The sequence below is a fragment of the Lemur catta genome, chromosome 24 (genome assembly GCF_020740605.2).
Source record: "Lemur catta isolate mLemCat1 chromosome 24, mLemCat1.pri, whole genome shotgun sequence".
NCBI lineage: Eukaryota > Metazoa > Chordata > Mammalia > Primates > Lemuridae > Lemur > Lemur catta.
The window spans coordinates 5,262,848-5,282,101 of NC_059151.1; the positions used below are offsets into that span (position 1 = coordinate 5,262,848).

At 38.5% G+C, this 19,254-nt stretch overlaps 1 protein-coding gene across 9 annotated transcripts in view; it reads right to left on the reverse strand.

Moving 5' to 3' along the window:
* Nucleotides 1-19,254, reverse strand: part of FAM13A (family with sequence similarity 13 member A) — a 180,172-nt gene that overhangs the window by 19,060 nt on the left and 141,858 nt on the right. For all 9 annotated transcript variants that reach the window (XM_045536820.1, XM_045536829.1, XM_045536823.1 and 6 more), the window contains 3 exons: nt 14,892-14,968; nt 14,474-14,516; nt 6,200-6,347 (listed from right to left, as the gene is read on the reverse strand). In XM_045536820.1, the coding sequence (XP_045392776.1) occupies nt 6,200-6,347; nt 14,474-14,516; nt 14,892-14,968 (268 nt within the window). The remainder of the gene's footprint in view (nt 1-6,199; nt 6,348-14,473; nt 14,517-14,891; nt 14,969-19,254) is intronic.

Sequence of the window (19,254 nt, forward strand, 5' to 3'; positions counted from 1 at the left end):
AGGTCTGATGTTGATCTTGGCATATGGGTGTGCTGGTTAATCTGACACTTCCACTCATTAAAATTTAGCTCGAGAAGGTGTTACCTTACATGCTGAAGCCCTTCAATTTGTCTGAATCTAGTAGACTATCTCTTTTAAAATGTTACAACTAATCTTTGGTTTGCAACCATATGGTCTCTTTGGATAAAAAATTTTACTAAAAGAGGGTGTCTGTGCCCATGAACCAAACGTGTCTCCAATAAAAGAGAAATCGGGATATTGAAATCACTCTAAACTACTAATCGTGGAAATGAATTATCGTTATTTGGTGCTCTGTGGCTAACACACGGGCATCCGTCAGTTTTCTTGTTTCTTGTTTTGTGGCTCCATTCCTGACCAATCACTTCACAAATGGACAGAAAGATCAAACGTGTCCTTTTTTGAGGATCACCAACAGTCTACAGTAAATACTGCTGAAGAAATTCTAGCTTACAGGTGACATTTTCTCTTAAAGCACATAGATCAAATGAATTCACTTATTTAAAAATGACAAATGTAAAACCATTATGAATTTTAGCTCTAACAAAATAAAAAGGAATCTTTCATCATTAGGCTGCAGGCAGAAGAGAACTGAAAAGGTTTTCACTTAGGCAACATGAAATACTTATATGATTTCTCTCTCCTTTTTCTCTCTATCCTGATATTCTATACAGGCTTCTAATTTGAGGCTCCTACTCAAAAGAGTTATAAAATGACATGTAATACATAGTTCAGTATAACTAAACAATCAATAAAATCAACTATTCTCCCGTTCGAGTTTGAAATGATCTAAAAATACAAGGCTGTCTCATGTTCTGATAGTTGGCACTCACCTAGAAAAACAAGAACGAACTAAATAAGCAGAGTGTGGTACGTAAAATGCCCAATTGCATTACCTGCCTAGAGAGCCAGTTTTGAGGATGTATGTATTCACTGACCATTCCCAATTGCTAGTCTGGAAAATATTTTAACCTGTAATTCTAGAGCAAGGAAAGAGACAAGAGAATATTGCGAGAAAATTATTCAAAGGGAAAACAGAAAGGATGTGAGGCTCCACATGGGACTGTCTTCCTAAACCACCAGATAAAATAAGTGCATTTTCACTGTAGACCCAAATTCCTTGGGTTCACTGATTTTACTTTTAGTCGTGTGTCTAGTCACAATGAACTCTGGACATGAGTACGACATGTCTCCCTATTAAAAATTAATCTACCTGGTCAGCTGACATCACAGCAGGTCACAAATAATAGAGATAAAAGCTGTATGCTTGCTACCTAAGTAATAAAAAAGAATAGGTCCTGGGGGAGTTCTAATTCACACAACACAGTACACATGGAAAAAAGGAAATTCACGGCAGGAAGAGGCAATGTATCTCTGAGTAATGCTACTGTGGTCACTGGGACACAGCCACTCTCTGCTTAGCTGGCTGCACCCACTGACTAAACAAAAGAAAATTTGCTACCGAGATGATTTATTTCTAAGAAATCTGCACAGCATTAAGGGAGCTGATGTTTCCCACCTTTCATTTCCGGCTATGTTATTTAGAACAATTACTACCTGGCATGATGTCATAACTTTCTCCTCAGCTGAGCTAAGAGGTACTCGCATATCCTGAATGTAGAAAGAAGGAAGCCCTCCTCGGGGAGGGCTCTTTACTGGGGGAATCCTTTTAGAAAATTTTCTTTAGCGTTCCAAAATTTAACCTTAGAACAATGGTAGTCCTATTAAATTATCTGAATAGTCTTATACAAACTATCAGAGTTAGAAGGAACCTTAGCAATCGGCTTTATCAATCACAAATTTAATCCTTAAATTTCATTTATCTGCTCTGCCTCTATTTACAAAGTCAATAAGCAGGCCCTTAACAGCTCTATTTAAATCATTAATAAATGTGTGGAACAGGATAGGGCTGAGGGCTTTACCTAATGATAATACCCCCATTTGACTTGACTTTGATCCATTTATCTGCACATTTAAGTGCAGCTAGTTGATCCATTGCTAATTCATGACACTACCTGTCTTCTAACTCTTTCACATCTCTTGACAAGGCTGTCATCAAGGCCCTGTCAAAGGCCCAGCAGAGGTCTTTTCAAATGCACCATTTCCCTCATGCAAAGGAAGCTGGGCTCACGCCTGTAATTCTAGCACTCTGGGAGGCCGAGGCAGGAGGACTTCTTGAGCTCAGGAGTTCAAGACCAGCCTGAGCAGGAGTGAGACCTTGTCTCTACTAAAAAAAAAAAAAAAAAAAATAGAAAAATTAGCTGGGCATGGTGGCGAGCCCTTATAGTCCCAGCTACTGGGGAAGCTGAGGCAGGAGGATTACTTGAGCGCAGGAGTTTGAGGTTGCTGTGAGCTATGATGATGCCACTGCATTCTAACCCAGGAGACGGAGTGAGACTCTGTCTCCAAAAAAAAAAAAAAAAAAAAAAAGAAAAGAAAAGAAAAAACAAAAAGAAAGGAGGTGGAGGTTGGTGTGACATGGTTAGTCCTCAGTAATCCGTAGAGGTGTAGAGGACCTAGTAATTACTGATTCCTCACATCTGTGTTTAGACATATCCATGGTCACTGGGTAGAACTGGGCTCTGGTTTCAAAGGAAGCAAACTTAGGCTGAGTTTTCCTGAAACTGTACTTGGAAATATGTATGGAAGATAATAACAACTAACACTCATATAGTGCCTACTATGTGCCCACACTGTGCCCACACTGCGCTGAGCACTTTGCGTATTTTAGCTCCTTTAATCCTTGCAGCAAACTTACTAAGCAGATGCTACTATATCAATTGTTCGTTATTATCTGCTGTTACTATACCTATGTAAAGACGGGGAAATTAAGGCCAAAACTGAGACAGGTTTACTAACGAGTTGAGCAGCAGAGACAGGATTTGAACCCAGGGAATCTGGCTCTTTGGTTTACTGCCTGCAGTGATACAACTGGTATTGTTTAGAAAGAAATGTCACGTAGAAGTCAGGAGACTTCAATACTTCGAGAGTCATTATTTTGCCTCTTTTGGCCTCAGCTTATCTGTGTGTTGGGAAGGTTTAGCTGGAAGATCTTTTAAGATTTCCTGCTTATCTATGATATTTTTGAGAATTTCCTTTCCAAGTTGTTTTCAATAAGCAGTAAGTGATGAGTTAGATATACAAAGTACTTTATCCCTTTTAAAAATGCCTCCTCGCCCCCTCTGGAATGAAGTATCACTATTTTGAACTGGTCTCAAACTCCTGGGCTCAAGCAATCCTCTGGCCTCAGCCTCTTAGAGTAGCTGGGACTACAGGCATGCGCCACTGTGCCCAGCTTAAAATGCCCTTTTAAACTTAATTCCACCAGGATAAATAAAGTGGCTGAGTATTTAAACCTCAGTACTTCCACAAATGGTACCCCTCAATCAACATGACTTGACTGCTTGAGAACATTCCAATTATGCAACTCTGAAGGTTTTAAATAACACAGAATTGTAATTCGATTTGTGTATTCATTTAACTTTGGAGACTAGAAACCCTAATAATAATAACAACAATGATAGGGTCATGTGAATAGATCAAGAATGTGCCCTAAAACATAGCTACATACAGAAAAAAAAGATAGAGCATGGTTGGTATCTGCCAGGAAGCATAATTAGACTCTGATCCTACCTTCATGCCGAGAGGGTTCCACTCTATGTAGCCTATAGAACCTATTATTAGTTTCATGTCCCTTTTTGCTTCCTTGATAGTAAGCCCCAGACGCCAGAAACGTCATTTCCACGTGGCGAGGCGGTGTGTAGTGAGCAGCCTGCTGGCACTGGCTTTTGCAGTAAGGACCCCTCACCTGATGGTCTGTGATCCCACATCAACCAGAGCGCGTGCACTATGGTGTGGGAGTGACGAAGGAGCCACCAAGCCGAAAGGCGGGGGGTTATAGCACATGGAGGCCCGTAAGGGGGACGCTGGTTCGCAGGGTTTTGGCGATTATTCCCTTCACTTAGAGATTTTGTTGCACGGGTTTCACACTCACAACTTACATTAGCATGAAGTTTATTCCTTACTGGAAAGCCACCACCTTTTTGTTTCTGTCTTATTGAAGCTATAAAAAAGGTGATACTTTAGTGATCAGATTTAATTGCTCTCATTTGATCTACCCTTTATGCAGAAATTCCTTTATGTTAGATTATACCTATGGCTATATTACTGTTATAATTTAACTTGTAAAGATAAAATAAATACATAATTTTAAAAAAAGTCACTGAAAGCAGTAACCAAATGATCAAAATGGCCTTGAAATGATTCCATGCAGATTTTTAAGATATGCAAGTCCAATGAGAAATTGCCAAAAAAAAAAAAAGTCAAAGCAAGTTATTTCATAAATTACATAGACAATACAATTTACATTCTCAAGCCTACTGAAATGAAATGTATATTTTTACAATAACCTTTTTAAAGAAAATCCATCTAGATTTCCAAAATAAAATGTTGGCTCCATCATATTATTACTATTTATCTGGAAGAAAGTTCTTTACATTAATGAAATACTTTAAAGAAAACTATTAATTGGCTTTAAATAACTCTAGAATTTTCAGCTTTACATTAGCCTATTGAAGTGTGCTGAGAGATTATAAACTTATGACTAATAAAGATAAAAATAATCAGAAACTTAGTCCATTTTAGAAGAAGGAAGAAGAAAATAGTGTGACTAATTTGAATTCTGACCAAAAATCCTAGTTTTTACCTAGAACTTTATGGCAGACACTATCATTAAGACCCAAATATAGTATTTGTTTTGATTACGGCTTTTTTCTTTTATTTGGGTAATAGTGACTCCTATGGGACATTTTCTTGGGTGGAAGCAGGTTGTTTTTAATGTATGAATTGAAAAACTAACACATGATTATTTCAAGGTACACAAAAACAAGAGAAGAACAAAACAGTACCCAGAAATATATCATTTAACTTAAAAACAAAACAACTCCACATTTTCTTTGCTCAGTGAACGTACTGCGAGCTGAAAATATCTGACAAAATCTCAGACCCACTGACTACTTATATAAAAAGAACTTTGTTTTCTTAGATTGCAAGGAGGGAAAACTAGAATAAAAAGCAGTTTATCTGCTGTTTTTTTTCCCCTATATCCCTGGATGCCAGGAGCATAAAGAGGTTACTTCATTTCACCTTGTGGTCTTTTTCAGATCACCTCTTGATCATTAATGATCTAGGATCATTAACATAACTTCTTGGTTAAAAAAAAGTACTTCTTAGTTTAAAAAAGAGCAGAAGGGGGAGGAATGGAAGACAAGGAAATCCAGGCTCTGAAAGGATTTCCAGAGCTGTGACCCTGTGCCAAAGCCCTGTCATGCTGCTGTACTGGAAATCAGGGGCCGTGTTTCCCTCCTGTAACCTTCAGACACATATTGTACAGAGGCAGACGGGCATCTATGCTGGATATACATTGATACGTGTTTGCATGCAGACACGAGGATAATGAAAGACTAAGCAGCTTGATAAAACTGCTGCAATCTCCTCCCTGAAATACAATTTTGACAAAGCTACCCTCTTCTCACAAGTAAATTTCTCATGTAGTTACTGAAAGTCTCTAGAAAAACCAATCTAAAACGCTGTATTACAGGCTTCCAGTAAGAAGCGCTTTTATTCAGTGTTCTCTTTGATAAGCAAATCCCTTAAAGTTCGCTAACTGGGATAAAAAAAAAAAACTATCCATAAAAACAAACATAGAAACAAAGCAAACCCAAAATGTTTCTTGAAAAATGGGAAGGAGATTTACTGAGGGGGGTAGGTGGCTGGCATGTAGGAGAGGGAGGGTCAGGGACCCTGAAAGCAGAAATGCTAAACGCACAGTCTCCTTTATCACTGTGCTTGGCACTACTTGGGGGTGGGGGTGGGGGGGAGGCGCACACCTATCAGCACTCCTGGTGAGTTAAAAAGAATTTAAAAAGGACTGCAAGGTGACATTATGAAAAGGGCAAGCACATTTTCTTTCTCAGATTGCACCTACCCTCAGCGACATTTAACCTGAGATATTCCAATGCCAGATAAAGGATTTTCGGTCGTTTAGAAATGTAGTTACTTCTGCATGCATAGCTCTCTCTCTCTTATCCACATACTCACACGGTTACATGCTTCCCGCGTTTGTGCTCCTATGGGTATGTGCTGTTCCAATATTAAATCAGCCAAGTGTCGGCGACCCTACCTTCCCAGCTCTTCTCGCCACACAATGCAGGCAGGTCCAGCTGGGGCACTTCCGAGACGAAGCTCTCCTGCTGGTCATCGGCATCTTGAGTCCTCTGCTGTCTGGTGTCAGATATGCTGGGATGCTCCTGGATCTTCATCCTGGGGCCCTGCAATCACAGCACAGTGTCCCCAGATTCCTACCACTCACCGAAACCCAAAAATGTCTGCAGCAATCCCACTCCTTCTGCACGAAACCTCCCAAGGCACAGCTGCTAATGCGCGCGGCGCGGAAATCAGAGTCATGGCTTGATGCCCCCAGACACTAGCTGGCCACTTGCACGCAAAAAGCGACCGTCCATCTGCGTTCCTTTAACTTTCCTCGGGGTGCTCTTCCTGATAAGGCAGCTGACAGTCGTGAGGATTAGTGACTGGGGCCGGGAAGCAGGGTAAGGAGTTTGTATTTTCTTAAAGGAGTATGGCTCTGCCGACTGCAAACAACAACAAACCCCAGCTACTGCTGTTGCTAAGACTTCTTGCCCCTTAGGTAAACAGTCCCGCCAAGCCAGGAGCAGAGGCTGTGGACGCGAACTCTCCCCTGCTGGCCTTGCAGGCTTAGATCAATCAAGCCGGGCTAGCGGCACATTCCCAGATTTCCTGCGGTTGTTTTCTTGCTGAGCATGGGGAGGACAGACTATTTATGGAGGAGCTCTGGGTATTATAGCATTGTTGCGCAAATTCAAACGGCACGGGGGTTTGGCGTCTCAGCTCAGCCAGCAGTGAGGAACACAGACTCTGGAAATGAGCCAAAATGACACAGGGAGCATGACTTTTTTTTAAGTCAAAAGTCAAAAGCTGGCAAGTCAGTGATGCATACTTTATACCTTGCAAATATGCAACGGTCACTTGTTTTCCTGCTATTCATCTACTCTGAATGTTACATACTCAGTTACACTTGGTTTTGCTCATTGGTGGCACCTACACCAGGCTTGGACATCTGGGGAATAGCAAAATCTTCCTCAAAAGGCTGATATGCAAGCTAAGTGATTTTATGTTTTTAAAAAAATGCATTGGAAGTAATTCTATTACATTGAAATTCTTTTTTTATCTTGCTCTCTTGACATCTTGTAAACGCAACCATTATCTCTCTTACCTCTCTCACATAAAATCATAAATAAAAATGTTTGTAGAAGTGTTTACTCACAAATATATTTCTCAAGTAGTGCAGAGCTGTACAAAAGATTTTCTTTGGGAGTAACTGGGAATTTATTTTAGCAAATATATTATTAAATGAAAGCACTAAAAACATCTGGAAATCATAAATGATTGCATTAATGTATGAGAAATGTTCTTATGCTTAAAATAAAGCACTACTTAAGACTTCCAGCTACTTGTAATAGCTATCCAACCCACTTTGAAACCACCAGGGGAATAGACAGGGCTTTTACTCTTATATTTCCATGAAATGATACATGAGAACCAGTATTTTCTTCACATTTGGGATACAATGAAATATCATCAATCAGGTCATGATGAGCTACTGAAGTCAGATGGAAACGCCAAGGAAATCTGGAGCTTTAAGACACTTAAAAAAAAATGCTGTTTGCCTACTGGGAAAAAATCAGATAAGGCATTTATGTCACAAAAATTATTTCTTCCTTGAGATAAAGCCTACATGCACCAGGGTTAAATGCTCAAATTGGGTGCTCAGCTTTTTAAAAGTTACAGTGTCAGTTACCAATCAAGTGGGTATATGAGAGAGAGAGAGAGAGACAGAGAATATGTATACAGTAAATAAACATTTTCTCAACAAAGATAATGCTTGTTACATTTAGAGACACCAAAAAGGGGGAAGAATACAGAAATATGATTTCAATTTTAAAGTATGGTATTTTCTCCATGGGAAACATACATGCAGTCATACAAGCTGTCATGCCATGGGGAAGACATGGAGTTTGCTCTCCGCAGTGCTGGGTTGGAGTGTGGCCCTGACATTTACCACCCTGGGCCTTCGGCTGAGGAGCCATCGCTCTTCCTGTTATCTGGCATCGTACGAAGACTCATGAGTCAAACACTACCACGCCTCAAAATTACTGGAGAAAGGAATTGGACAAGGCACATACAGCTACAATTCAGGGTGAACCATATTACGTCAAAGGATGGAACGATATTTTAAATGCATTATGAAAGAATATTAGCAAAAAGACCCACTAGTGTATCTGTCATAAATCAGCAACAGCAACTCTGACGTGGCAGGAGATAGGTGTGGGTCACAGCGGCCGGGGAGGAGAGTCCTTCACACAGAAGGAAGGAGGAAGGACAAGTGCAAAGGCAGGTGTCAGAGCAGGGCATGCTTGGTCACAGCAAGAGAAGAGGTTCCGGGTGGCCGGCCCTTAGGACAGGAAGGGAGCATGGTCGATAACGAGGGTGTCAGCTGAGCACATGCTGGGCTACGTACTATGTATTTATATTGTATATCAATATCTATTATGCTAGGCTGCTATTTATTTACATATTATATAAATATATATTACATAATAGGGCTGCCCATTTGTCAGGTGCTAGAGATACAAAGATAAAACTTATTCATTCAAAAGAAATGATTTCTGAACACCTACCAGGTGCTGGACAGGTTTTTAGATGCTGGGGGAAGTGTAGTGGACACAATAAAGTCTCTGTCCTAATGAATCTTACAGGAAGGTGACAGTTAATAAACAAAGAATAAAAACATTAGGACTATGGAGAAAAATAAAGCAAGATGAGAGAGATGGTGGGTAGGGGTTGAGGTCTTCTACTTTATACTGAGTGTTCAGGGAAGGTCACTCTGATCAAATGACATGAGCAGAAATGTGAAGGAAGTTAGAAAGTGAACCATCTGTAGAAAGAGCATTCCAGGAAGACGAAAAGCAAGTGCAAAGGCCCTGAGGCACGGTCATTTTTATATGATTCAGGAATAACAACGCGGTCATTGTAGCTGGAGTCCAGCAAAGGGCAGTTAGGGCCACCATAAATGAGTGTTTAGGATGGGTACTGGGCCACATATAATGAGGCATCATTCATACTATAGACCTATGTTAACTCATGGGAGCTTCTGGACTTCCTGGCTGATTTCTGGCACAGCAGTGGAGAGATCCCTCCTCCATAAACCTGTACCAGCTGGCACAGCCATGGACGTAGCTGGCACAGCAAACAGTCACTTGGCACAGCAAACACCTGCCCTACCTGGAAATACACGTGCAGGAAATACATGTGTATCTTGGCTCTGCTGTGCTTGATCCTGCTGTGCTCTGATCAGTCCCTGAGGTTGTCCCTCACTCGCCCGCTGCTCCTAGAAGCCCGAGTCCCAATTTCTGGCCCTGCTGGTCTCTGAACCTCACGTGGCTGCCCTGCCTGGGGTTGCAGAGTGGGCGGCGGATGGTTTTTTGTGCACATTTGTGCCAGGATGTTGCTCTGTGGCCGCCCCTGGTGAAGCTCTTCAGGCTCTGCAGCAAAATCCTAGCATGAAAACTGCTCTGGTTTCAAATGTCAGTCTAGGGCGGGGGAGGCACTGGCAGGTCGTTCCACACCAACAGCGCGTATCACACAGCACTGCGAATGTTGTCTACGTGCTTGTCTGATTCTCCTTCCAGATCATTAAGGTTAAAATGTCAAGGGCATTCTCTTGACAAAGATATTTTTGGTTTCACCTTTTATTGTTTATATGTCTAAGATCTTCAGTTAAATCGGAGAATAAATTAATTTCACAACTTTCCACTCAGAGATCCCTACGTTGTGATGCGACACACCAAACCCTTGTCAACAATGCTATTCTATACGCAGACACACTAAATATTTGTGTATTGAGATTAAACTAAGTGTTTGGCTCTTAGGTGAGACGATATAATATGGTAGATTAGGGTGGGTTTTGGAGGCAGAGACCCAAGTTTAAATATCAGCTTTATTAGCTGTGAGGCTTTCAGTGAGTAAATCTCTTTAATTTAACTTTAGCTTTTTCCCCCATAATACAAGAACAAGACTTTGGAAGATTGTTGTGAGGATTAAACAAAAAGCATGTATAAAACAGCTGATAGAAACTGTAAAAAGTGCTATTTCCATTTATACCCTACTTTGCTTTCCCATTCATTAGGCAAGTTTTTATTGAACATATACTATGTCCAAGGCACTGGAATGAGGAGCAAACAAGACAGGGGATTTAGTGAGGAAGAGAGACATTGAACATACAAGTGCCAACTGTCACATATGCTATAAAAGAAAAACACACGGTGCTAGGGAGCAAATATGGAGACAGCTCTTTTGGGGTTTCAAGTGACGTTTCACATTCAGGTCAAGACATGTCCCTGTCCAGTTGGGCCTGCCTTTTTCTACTAATATTTCCAGACTTTATTGATCCTGCTCATTCCCTGGCTTGGAATAGTTGGTGAATTTTTGTTCCATCCCTTCTCCCTCCCTGCACAGGATTATGGGTAAGTGGCCTAGTTAATGGCTCACCAGAGCCGGGAATGACAGTATCAGAGAGTGTGTTGTGACATGCAGTTTGCACAGGAGGAAACCACAGTGTTCACAGAAGAAACACATGGAACTAGAAACATTTATTGGTTGGGCTGACAGTAAAGGAAAATGGACATAACCAATTTTTAAAATCCATGTGGACTGCAAAGCTTCATTAGCCTTTTGCAATTGGATTGAATTAGAAGTGAATCTAAATAAATAGAGCTATTAAAATTTTCCAGTTCTAACATTAAAACCAATAACAAAGTCTTGAAGCGTCCATGAAATAAGGTGAAGTTGAAATAATAGTCATCCATTTCATAAATATTTGTTATGGGGATATTTCAGAAATTCACCTTTTCGGGGCAAATCAAAACCTGCACTTGAGATCTTGTGATAACTAATATTAATTCTCAGTCTTGACTGAAAAAAGACTTGTCTTCTTTCTCCTGCTCCTCTTTTCTTTTTTTTTGAAGTAGGATAAGAAAAAGGGAAATAGTCTTTGGTTTATTGTGAATGTCTTGTTTGTTATCAAAGGTATGCTTTTAAGCTCTCTTAAGCAGTAGGCTTATTAAGCATAAAGAATGTAAAAATATCTTGAAAGAATTTAACACTTTATTGACCTTATAATTCTGACATAAAATGAGCTCTCCCAGATAATGCAATACCTTCATTTGTAGTTAATAATTGTTTTCTCTCTTGACAAAAAGATTCACTGTAAGATTATAGTTTTAATATTCTGAATTTCGTACAGAAGCATAAGATATTTTCATAATAGGAAATAACTTATTAGAAGGAATTGCACTCAAGCATAAGGTATGAACTCCACAGTAAACAGAACTCTGAAAATCTGCATTTTCAGTGATATCTTTTAGAATCTAGAAATTGCTAGTTTTAAGGATGATCTCTCTTCTGGATGCCTGAAGTTGTTAAGAGAGTTTAAAAACAAACAAAAGAACAAAGACTCTAGATTCTGCATGCCCAGGGAACAATGTGCTAGGCTCTTCCTTGTGTTGTTTTATACAGCCTAGACAGGGTATTTTATTAAAATGTCAGCCTTTCTAGAACCTACCTGAAGAAACCGTACTTTAATTTTTGGCATTTTGAAGTGACCCTTAACTTTTTTTTTTCATTGCCAGTCACTGAACAAATTTTAATTCAAACCACATAAGAAACTCATATGAAATAGAAATGGGTAACCATCATTGACTAATGCACATCTGAGATCTCAGTAGAACCTGTTTTTGGATAAGATTAGTTGCATAATTAAAAGAAATTAAGATGACATGACACAAAGGGATAAACTCATGTTTACTTTCACCACATGCCTTCCAATAAAACACATTTAAGGCCGCAAACTGATTATTTAAAAATAAAGTCATAGTTGTGCCTTCACCTGCCTTTGAGAAGCAGACCTAAGATATGCCTCTAAGGAGCATTTCTGAGGCTGAAAATTATTGTTCCTCATTCTAATGGAAATACTAGTAAAAAAAAAAAAAAAGAAAAGAAAAGAAAAGAAAAGAAAAGAAAAAAAAAATCACCTTTCCCCAGGAGCTGTCATTTGTTGTGTTATCTATGTTCACAAGGAGAATTTTTAAGGACAATATTAATAAGGACAAAATTTATCTTAATGGAAAATGAAATTGGAAACATTATATCACCTTTTCAAAGTGGGCATGTAAAAAATTCTGGCATCTCAATCTGATGCTATAGTAGACTTGAAACAAAGTAAATACTGGTTAAACAGAATTCTAGGAGGGGTAACCAAAGTTTAGACTTATTTTCATCTCTGAATTTTAGGGATTATTGCCATTTTACCAGAAAACCAGATTAACTATTTGGGTGGTATTATTATAGTAAGTTTTAGGAAGTGCTACATGTATTGAAAAGTAAGAGTTTTACAACACAGTGAAACAAGGGAAAGTAGATCTTTTCACAGTTTTTCATGAAGAATAAAATACATTTCTTTCAATGAAAGAAACACCTGGCTTCATGAATAGAAATAATCCCAATCTGTGGCGTGATGTCTTACTCTTCTTTGGTGCAGTTGTGATAGAAAGGTGACATGGAGAACTTAGTCTAGATTTTAACTCACCACCTAATTTTATATCCTAACTGAAATTGTCATGACGACAATGATTATTAATAGTGAATGCCTTAGTGGGCTGGGTCCTGATTGGTAGCTATACATGGGTGACAGATGTGAGAACAGGACTTGGCACATGGAAGGAGGATTTGAGATTATTTCCCCACTGATTCATCCACTGCCATGGGAGTTGTCCCTAAAAAGACCAAGGCAAACTGAGTCCGGCATGAATTTAATTTTGGTGCCACCCGCAATTGAGTTAATGTTATGAAGTCCTTCCACAAAAGTTACTCTGTTCTCTCGTATCTCATAAAAGATAACAGGCATAAAAGGGAAGAACTGAGAAGATCTCTCCAGGAGAGTGATTTTCTTTAAAATAATGTTCGATGGCAGATGAATGGAGGAAGACAGCAGAGAAAGGATGAAATAAGAAAAAAAAAAATCACTATCATGGGGGAAATGTGCTTTTAAAAAAGGTGTCTAGAGACAAGGAAAGAGTGTCAGCTTGCTGCCTTCGGTCCCAAGGAAGGAAGCACAAATGAGTTGGAAATAAGAGATGAAAAAAGTGGCCCAGAAACTGTGAAGTCAGAAAGAGGAGGCCTTCTCCTCCTTCTGGCTAGGTTAATGAAGCAGTATACATGAAAAGAATCAAATGGAGGAAATAGGAACTGTTTATAGGGACAGTATTAGAGTGTGTGCATGGGGGGTGGTCATTAATTTCTGGCAATTCTTGCAAGATTTTACGTGAGAGTACAATTTTCTAAGAAAAAGGCCCATAGCTTTCTGATTCTTAATCTGTGGGACTGTAAAACTCCATGGGGGCATGAACTGTGGCTACGGTTAAGTTGCAGCTCCTTAGCACAGCACCTGTATGCAGTGGGATTTAATGTATGTCACTGAATAAATTCATCAGTGAATTAGGCCAGTGAGTGACAAGGATTAAGCATCAGTGGGTTGGAGGGAGCATTCTCTATATAATTAATATACTGAGAGTGAGAATTTAAGAATAGGTTGAAAAAAGCTTTAATTTTTGTCAAAAACAAAACTGGTAAGATTGGAGGGAGAGCTGGAAGCATTTGGAGGCCGTACATCAACACAGACACGAATTAAAAATGAGGCTCACACACTGCACGGAAGCTGGAGTTGGGAGCCAGGGAAACCAAACACTTGGGTCCGTGTGGGGATGTCCTGAGAGGACAGCAGGGAAGTCCCGAATGTAAATGGAACTTGAAAATACAGGCGATGTAAGGGAGTTAGAGAATTTTTTCTGTTTGAGACACAAAACTAAAAAAAAAAAATTGTATTAAATAATGAATTTGTGTTAATTTGGAAATTAATGAGCTAATCCTGTGACAGAGCCACTAAAACTCACTCCCTATATATTTCAGTCACTTAGAAAAAAATGTATCAAATCATGGAAATCAAACAAGTAGCTTTGACTTTTTGTTTTGTTTACTTTACAGAAAATCTAAAGAGAAATCCCCATGCTATTAATGTTTATCTTCACAAGCAAAATAATTTGCAAAGCAAAATAATGGAATTTTTAAGATTTCTCAAGGAATCTGTAGGTCTAGGTTATTTGCCTTTCTAACCAATCACAGTCTCACTACCTAATTGCTACTTATCTTATTATGCTATATTGACAGGCTAATCATATTGCACATGTATAGTCAAGAATGCATGAACTGACCCATCACGGTCATATTCTTGTTGGGTACTCACCTCAAAATGCTGGGTATATCCGCCATCTTTTTCATTTTCTTTGCTATAAACAACAGCAAATATCATAAAATGTCCATTTGTTTTATAACAATGCTTTTTATTCATTGATACGATTTCATTTATTTTAAAAGTAGGTTGAATATCTCTAAATGAAATTCTTATACACTTCAAAAAACAGAACAAAATTAATCAAAATAATACAAAACTAGAAACAAAAACAGACATAACTATCATTATTTGCCTTCAATAGTACCACGGTAGATCTTCTAAACATTTTCCTTCCTATAAAATACTGTTGGTAAACATATAGGTCCATTAATTCCATTCTTTTTAGTTTTTATAAACTCACATTGCATTATACGAAAAAATATCTTTTCATACCCTTGCAAACAATGTGAAGAGAAAATTCTAAAATTACCTTTCATCAGACATCCGTTCAACACCACCAGGTCCAGTCCTCTCCTGAGACTGTACAGAACTGAGACTGTCCATATTCTGTAACAGAACAATTATTGGTGCCCAATGGGAATGGTAAGAAATCTGTAACAGCAGACCCTCCCCTTTCTTTAAAATAGAATAATCAGATAATATATAAATATAGGCTAATCCTAGTCCTCATATTTCTATCTTTGTTCACACTAGTAAAATTATGAATTTATTAAATACTGCTTATATAAATTTGCATATTGAGTTTTATCATCCTTTTAACAAAGAAGATACCTGACAATATTATAGAAATGGTCATTGGGCCCTATAATGTCTTTGTTAGGTATTATTTATATTTTGTAGCTCAACATAGCAAAACCCAGATTGAACTCAGAGATTCCTATCTGCATTAAAAGGATGTTAAGCATAACCCACCCATCCTGTGCCATCAAAATAAAGAACATATATTGAATCAACATGTATTCATCTACATATTGATAACCTTCCATTACGAAAAACATACAAAATAAATCTGATTAAGGTTCACAACAATCCCATAAAATTGGCATGTACAAAAATCTCCACAAAATAAATATTTAATTAGAGTAGGAAACTAATCTTTTGCTTGGTAAATAGATGAATTATTTTTCCATGTAAGTTGGGTCTAGAATTCTCAGTTTGATACTCTGGGCTTCATCAAAGAACAGAAAAAAAGGGTACAGCATAACATAATATTTATGATGGTGGCTCTGGAGTCAGAATGCTTGGTTTAGAATTCTAGTTCCATCATTTGTCAACTGTGTGATTCTACTTGAGCCTCAGTTTCCTCATGTGGGAAATTAAGATGGCAACCATAGTTAACATAGGGTTGCAATGAGGAGTAAACAAAATAACACATGTAAAGCTTCCGAATAATGAATATTAGTTGTTGTTGATGTTATTGCTTCTAAAGCTACCAAATCTCCAAGGAAACTATTTTACTGCTCTTTGTCCACAGTGAAGACATGTCCCAAGAACTAGACAGAGTTTGTATCTGCCATTAGGATACTGAGCATCAATTTACACACTTAGATGATTTACACAATTTTAGAATGGATCTGAGAAATAAAAAAATTATGACAACATTCAATTATATTTATACTTCTGAAGTTTGAGTTAGAAGAGGCCTCTATAAAATGGCTTCCATTACACTAAGCATAGTAGCTCTTATTACCTGAATGTGTCCTTCCTGATAAAGAGGGATGTATCTATGACAAAGAATCTTTGTTCCCATTGGTGATCTTCACTAAAGATTATCAAAATCTTTGGTGTAAGATCTAGCGCAATAGTATTAGGTTTTCCTAAAGGTCTGAAATGTGAATTCCAAGGGAGAGCACACTCTATCTTCAGATCATTGCAAAACTGTGTCAAAGAAATGACAGCTTTATAATTACACATAAATGACTACCTTAGAAGAAACGAAAATTTTCAGAGGCTAAGAAATCTTCAGAAAGAATAAGAGTGAACAGAAAATAAACCGTAATAGCATTATGTAAATTTAGGGATATTTCAGTTACAACACTGATTATTTCCTAAACAGAAGGAACCAAAATATAATTCATGTAAGTTTTGGGAATTATAGAAAAAAGTTATGTCACACAATAGAAAGCTTTGCAGAAAGCAGTTATGAGATGTTAGAAAGCTTACCTGATCTCTAGGGTTAAAACAAATGAGTATTAACTTGTTTAACTCCCTACCTACTTTTTAAATGTTTCAGTCATATGTTTAAGAACTCTCCAGTGATCTGAGGTTTTATAGATGTAATTCATGAAGGTTGATTTTCAATACTATTCGATATTCCTCTGTAAAGTTTTCCAGTAATTCTAATTGTCATGTTGTTTCTTCACACATCCGAGACTGCTGAATATTCATTGTCTGGTTTTACTAAAACAGCACGCAAATACACTGTGTTCCTTTGCTAAAGCAGTTGTGTTGCACTTATACCTTTTGGAAATAAGGAACATCTGATGAATGTGTTAGGACTGGCAAAGTATTCCAGTTTTTTCAGAAGGAAACAAGGGCATAGAGATCTATGAATACAATAACAAAACTACCTTTTGCCTTGGGCCCAAAACGTTTTATAAATTCTAATTTCCATCCTTTGTCTAAGGTTTAGGGAGGAAAGATTAAGATAAAGAAATAGATCAGTAAGTTCCCCACATCGCTGAGATGGGGGCAGGGGAAAATGTGACGTACAGGTCGGATATGCTGAAATGCAGAAGCTTCCATTGTATGAGAAGGAAGCTACTGGACTTCCAAATGTGCTACAGTTGCTAACAGGACTTGTCTTACAAGAAAATATTGACTCGTGTCTTTTGAAGGTTTTGAACTGTTTTCTGTCACAAACATACCTCTCTAGGTGTGGGAAGAGTAGTCCATAAATGTTCTCATTTATTAAAGATTGAAGTAGTAGGATTCTTGTAGAAATGTCTTATTGCATTAACTTTTAATTACTCATCTAAAATTTAGTATCTTTTAAAGGTAACAGGTAACTTTTTTTTAAAAAAATCAAAGAATTATGACTTTAAGTCTAATTTAATGAACCTGCTTCATGCAATTTTTTAAAACAGATAAAGCCTAGTCTATAGTCCATAAAATTTTGACTTCATATAACTACTATGTGTAACTTTCTTTTTTTTTTTTTTTTTTTTTTTTGAGACAGAGTGTCACTTTGTTGCCCGGGCTAGAGTGAGTGCCGTGGCATCAGCCTAGCTCACAGCAACCTCAAACTCCTGGGCTTAAGCGATCCTACTGCCTCAGCCTCCCTAGTAGCTGGGACTACAGGCATGAGCCACCATGCCCGGCTAATTTTTTTGTATATATATTTTTTAGTTGGCCAGATAATTTCTTTCTATTTTTAGTAGAGACGGGGTCTCACTCTTGCTCAGGCTGGTCTCGAACTCCTGACCTCGAGCGATCCACCCGCCTCGGCCTCCCAGAGCTAGGATTACAGGCGTGAGCCACCGCGCCCGGCCTATGTGTAACTTTCAAAACAGATTCATTATGATGTAATTGATTTTGATAATTTTTGGGTGTCAGAAAGAACTGAATTTTAAAAACCACCCTCCTTAATTATAAAAATAACCTCAAATCTAAAAGAGCAAAAAGCTTGATAAAGTTAGCTTTAGACTGTGGAATTTATTTTTAATCCACCCCCTCCCCCCATGCTGGCATGGAAAGCTAGGCTCAAAACCTGTCTGACCACTGACTGAAGCACTTGGAGTAAAAACAAATTCATCTTCTAAAACTGTAAAACGCTGACAAAGCCTTAGTAGAGGATGCTAAAAAAAAAAATGCCTTCTCTTAATATACAAACAGCTCAATCTGAAAGATACAGGAACACTGCTAGTCAAAACAGGTTCATTATTCTAACCTTGAGCTCTAACAGAAGAAGAATATTTCCTAGAGTCTCATTAACAAAGGATTAATGGCATATTTGAATTCCTTTTTGTACCCTTTTGTACATTTTCTGTTTTACTGCTTCAAACTGTATAAGCCGATCCATATTCAAAAAGAACTACTGGTTTACAAAGGACGCCTGAGGAAGAGGTTGCTAGCTGTTCACCCACACCCATTATAGGTTTCTTCCATGGCAACCAAGTAGCTATATGCCCAGGGACAACACGGTTCCCAGCCTCTCTTGCAACTGGATATGGCCACGTGACTTGACTTCTCTCTGTGGGATGCGAGAAGTGACATATGTGGCTTCCAGGCCTGGCCACTACAATGACACACCAGGTGCAGATGCTCTTCAACTTGGGGCTGTGTCCTGATAAACCTGTTCTAAGGTGAAAATACTGTAAGTCAAAAATGCATCTAATATGTCTAACCCACCAGATATCATAGCTTGGCCTCGCCTACCTTAAACGTGCTCAGAACACTTACCTCGGCCTCCAGTTGGGCAAAATCATCTAACAGAGAGACTATTTTGTAGGGCAGTGTTGAATATCTCATGGAATTTATCGAATACTGCACTGAAAGTGAAAAACAAAATGGCTGTACGGAAACTCCCCAGCTGCTACCTTGTTTTTCTCCATCCCTGTAGAGCAAAACCTGTTCGAAGACCTTCCATATTTGTAGTAACCAATTAATTTCCTCCAATGCTTTCTTGAACCCACCTAACAAGGCTTTTCTGTCCCCTCTTCCCAGCAAAATAGCTCCATCCAGGTAGTTGTAGGGTAGCTAGATATATCTGAAATTATTGCTCACACCCTACTCCAATTTCTTTCTTCTGATTTTCTCTTGCCTCAAATCCAATCTTAGTTTCTTTCGATAGTACTTCCTCATCTGCCTACCCCCTAAATGTTGGTATATGT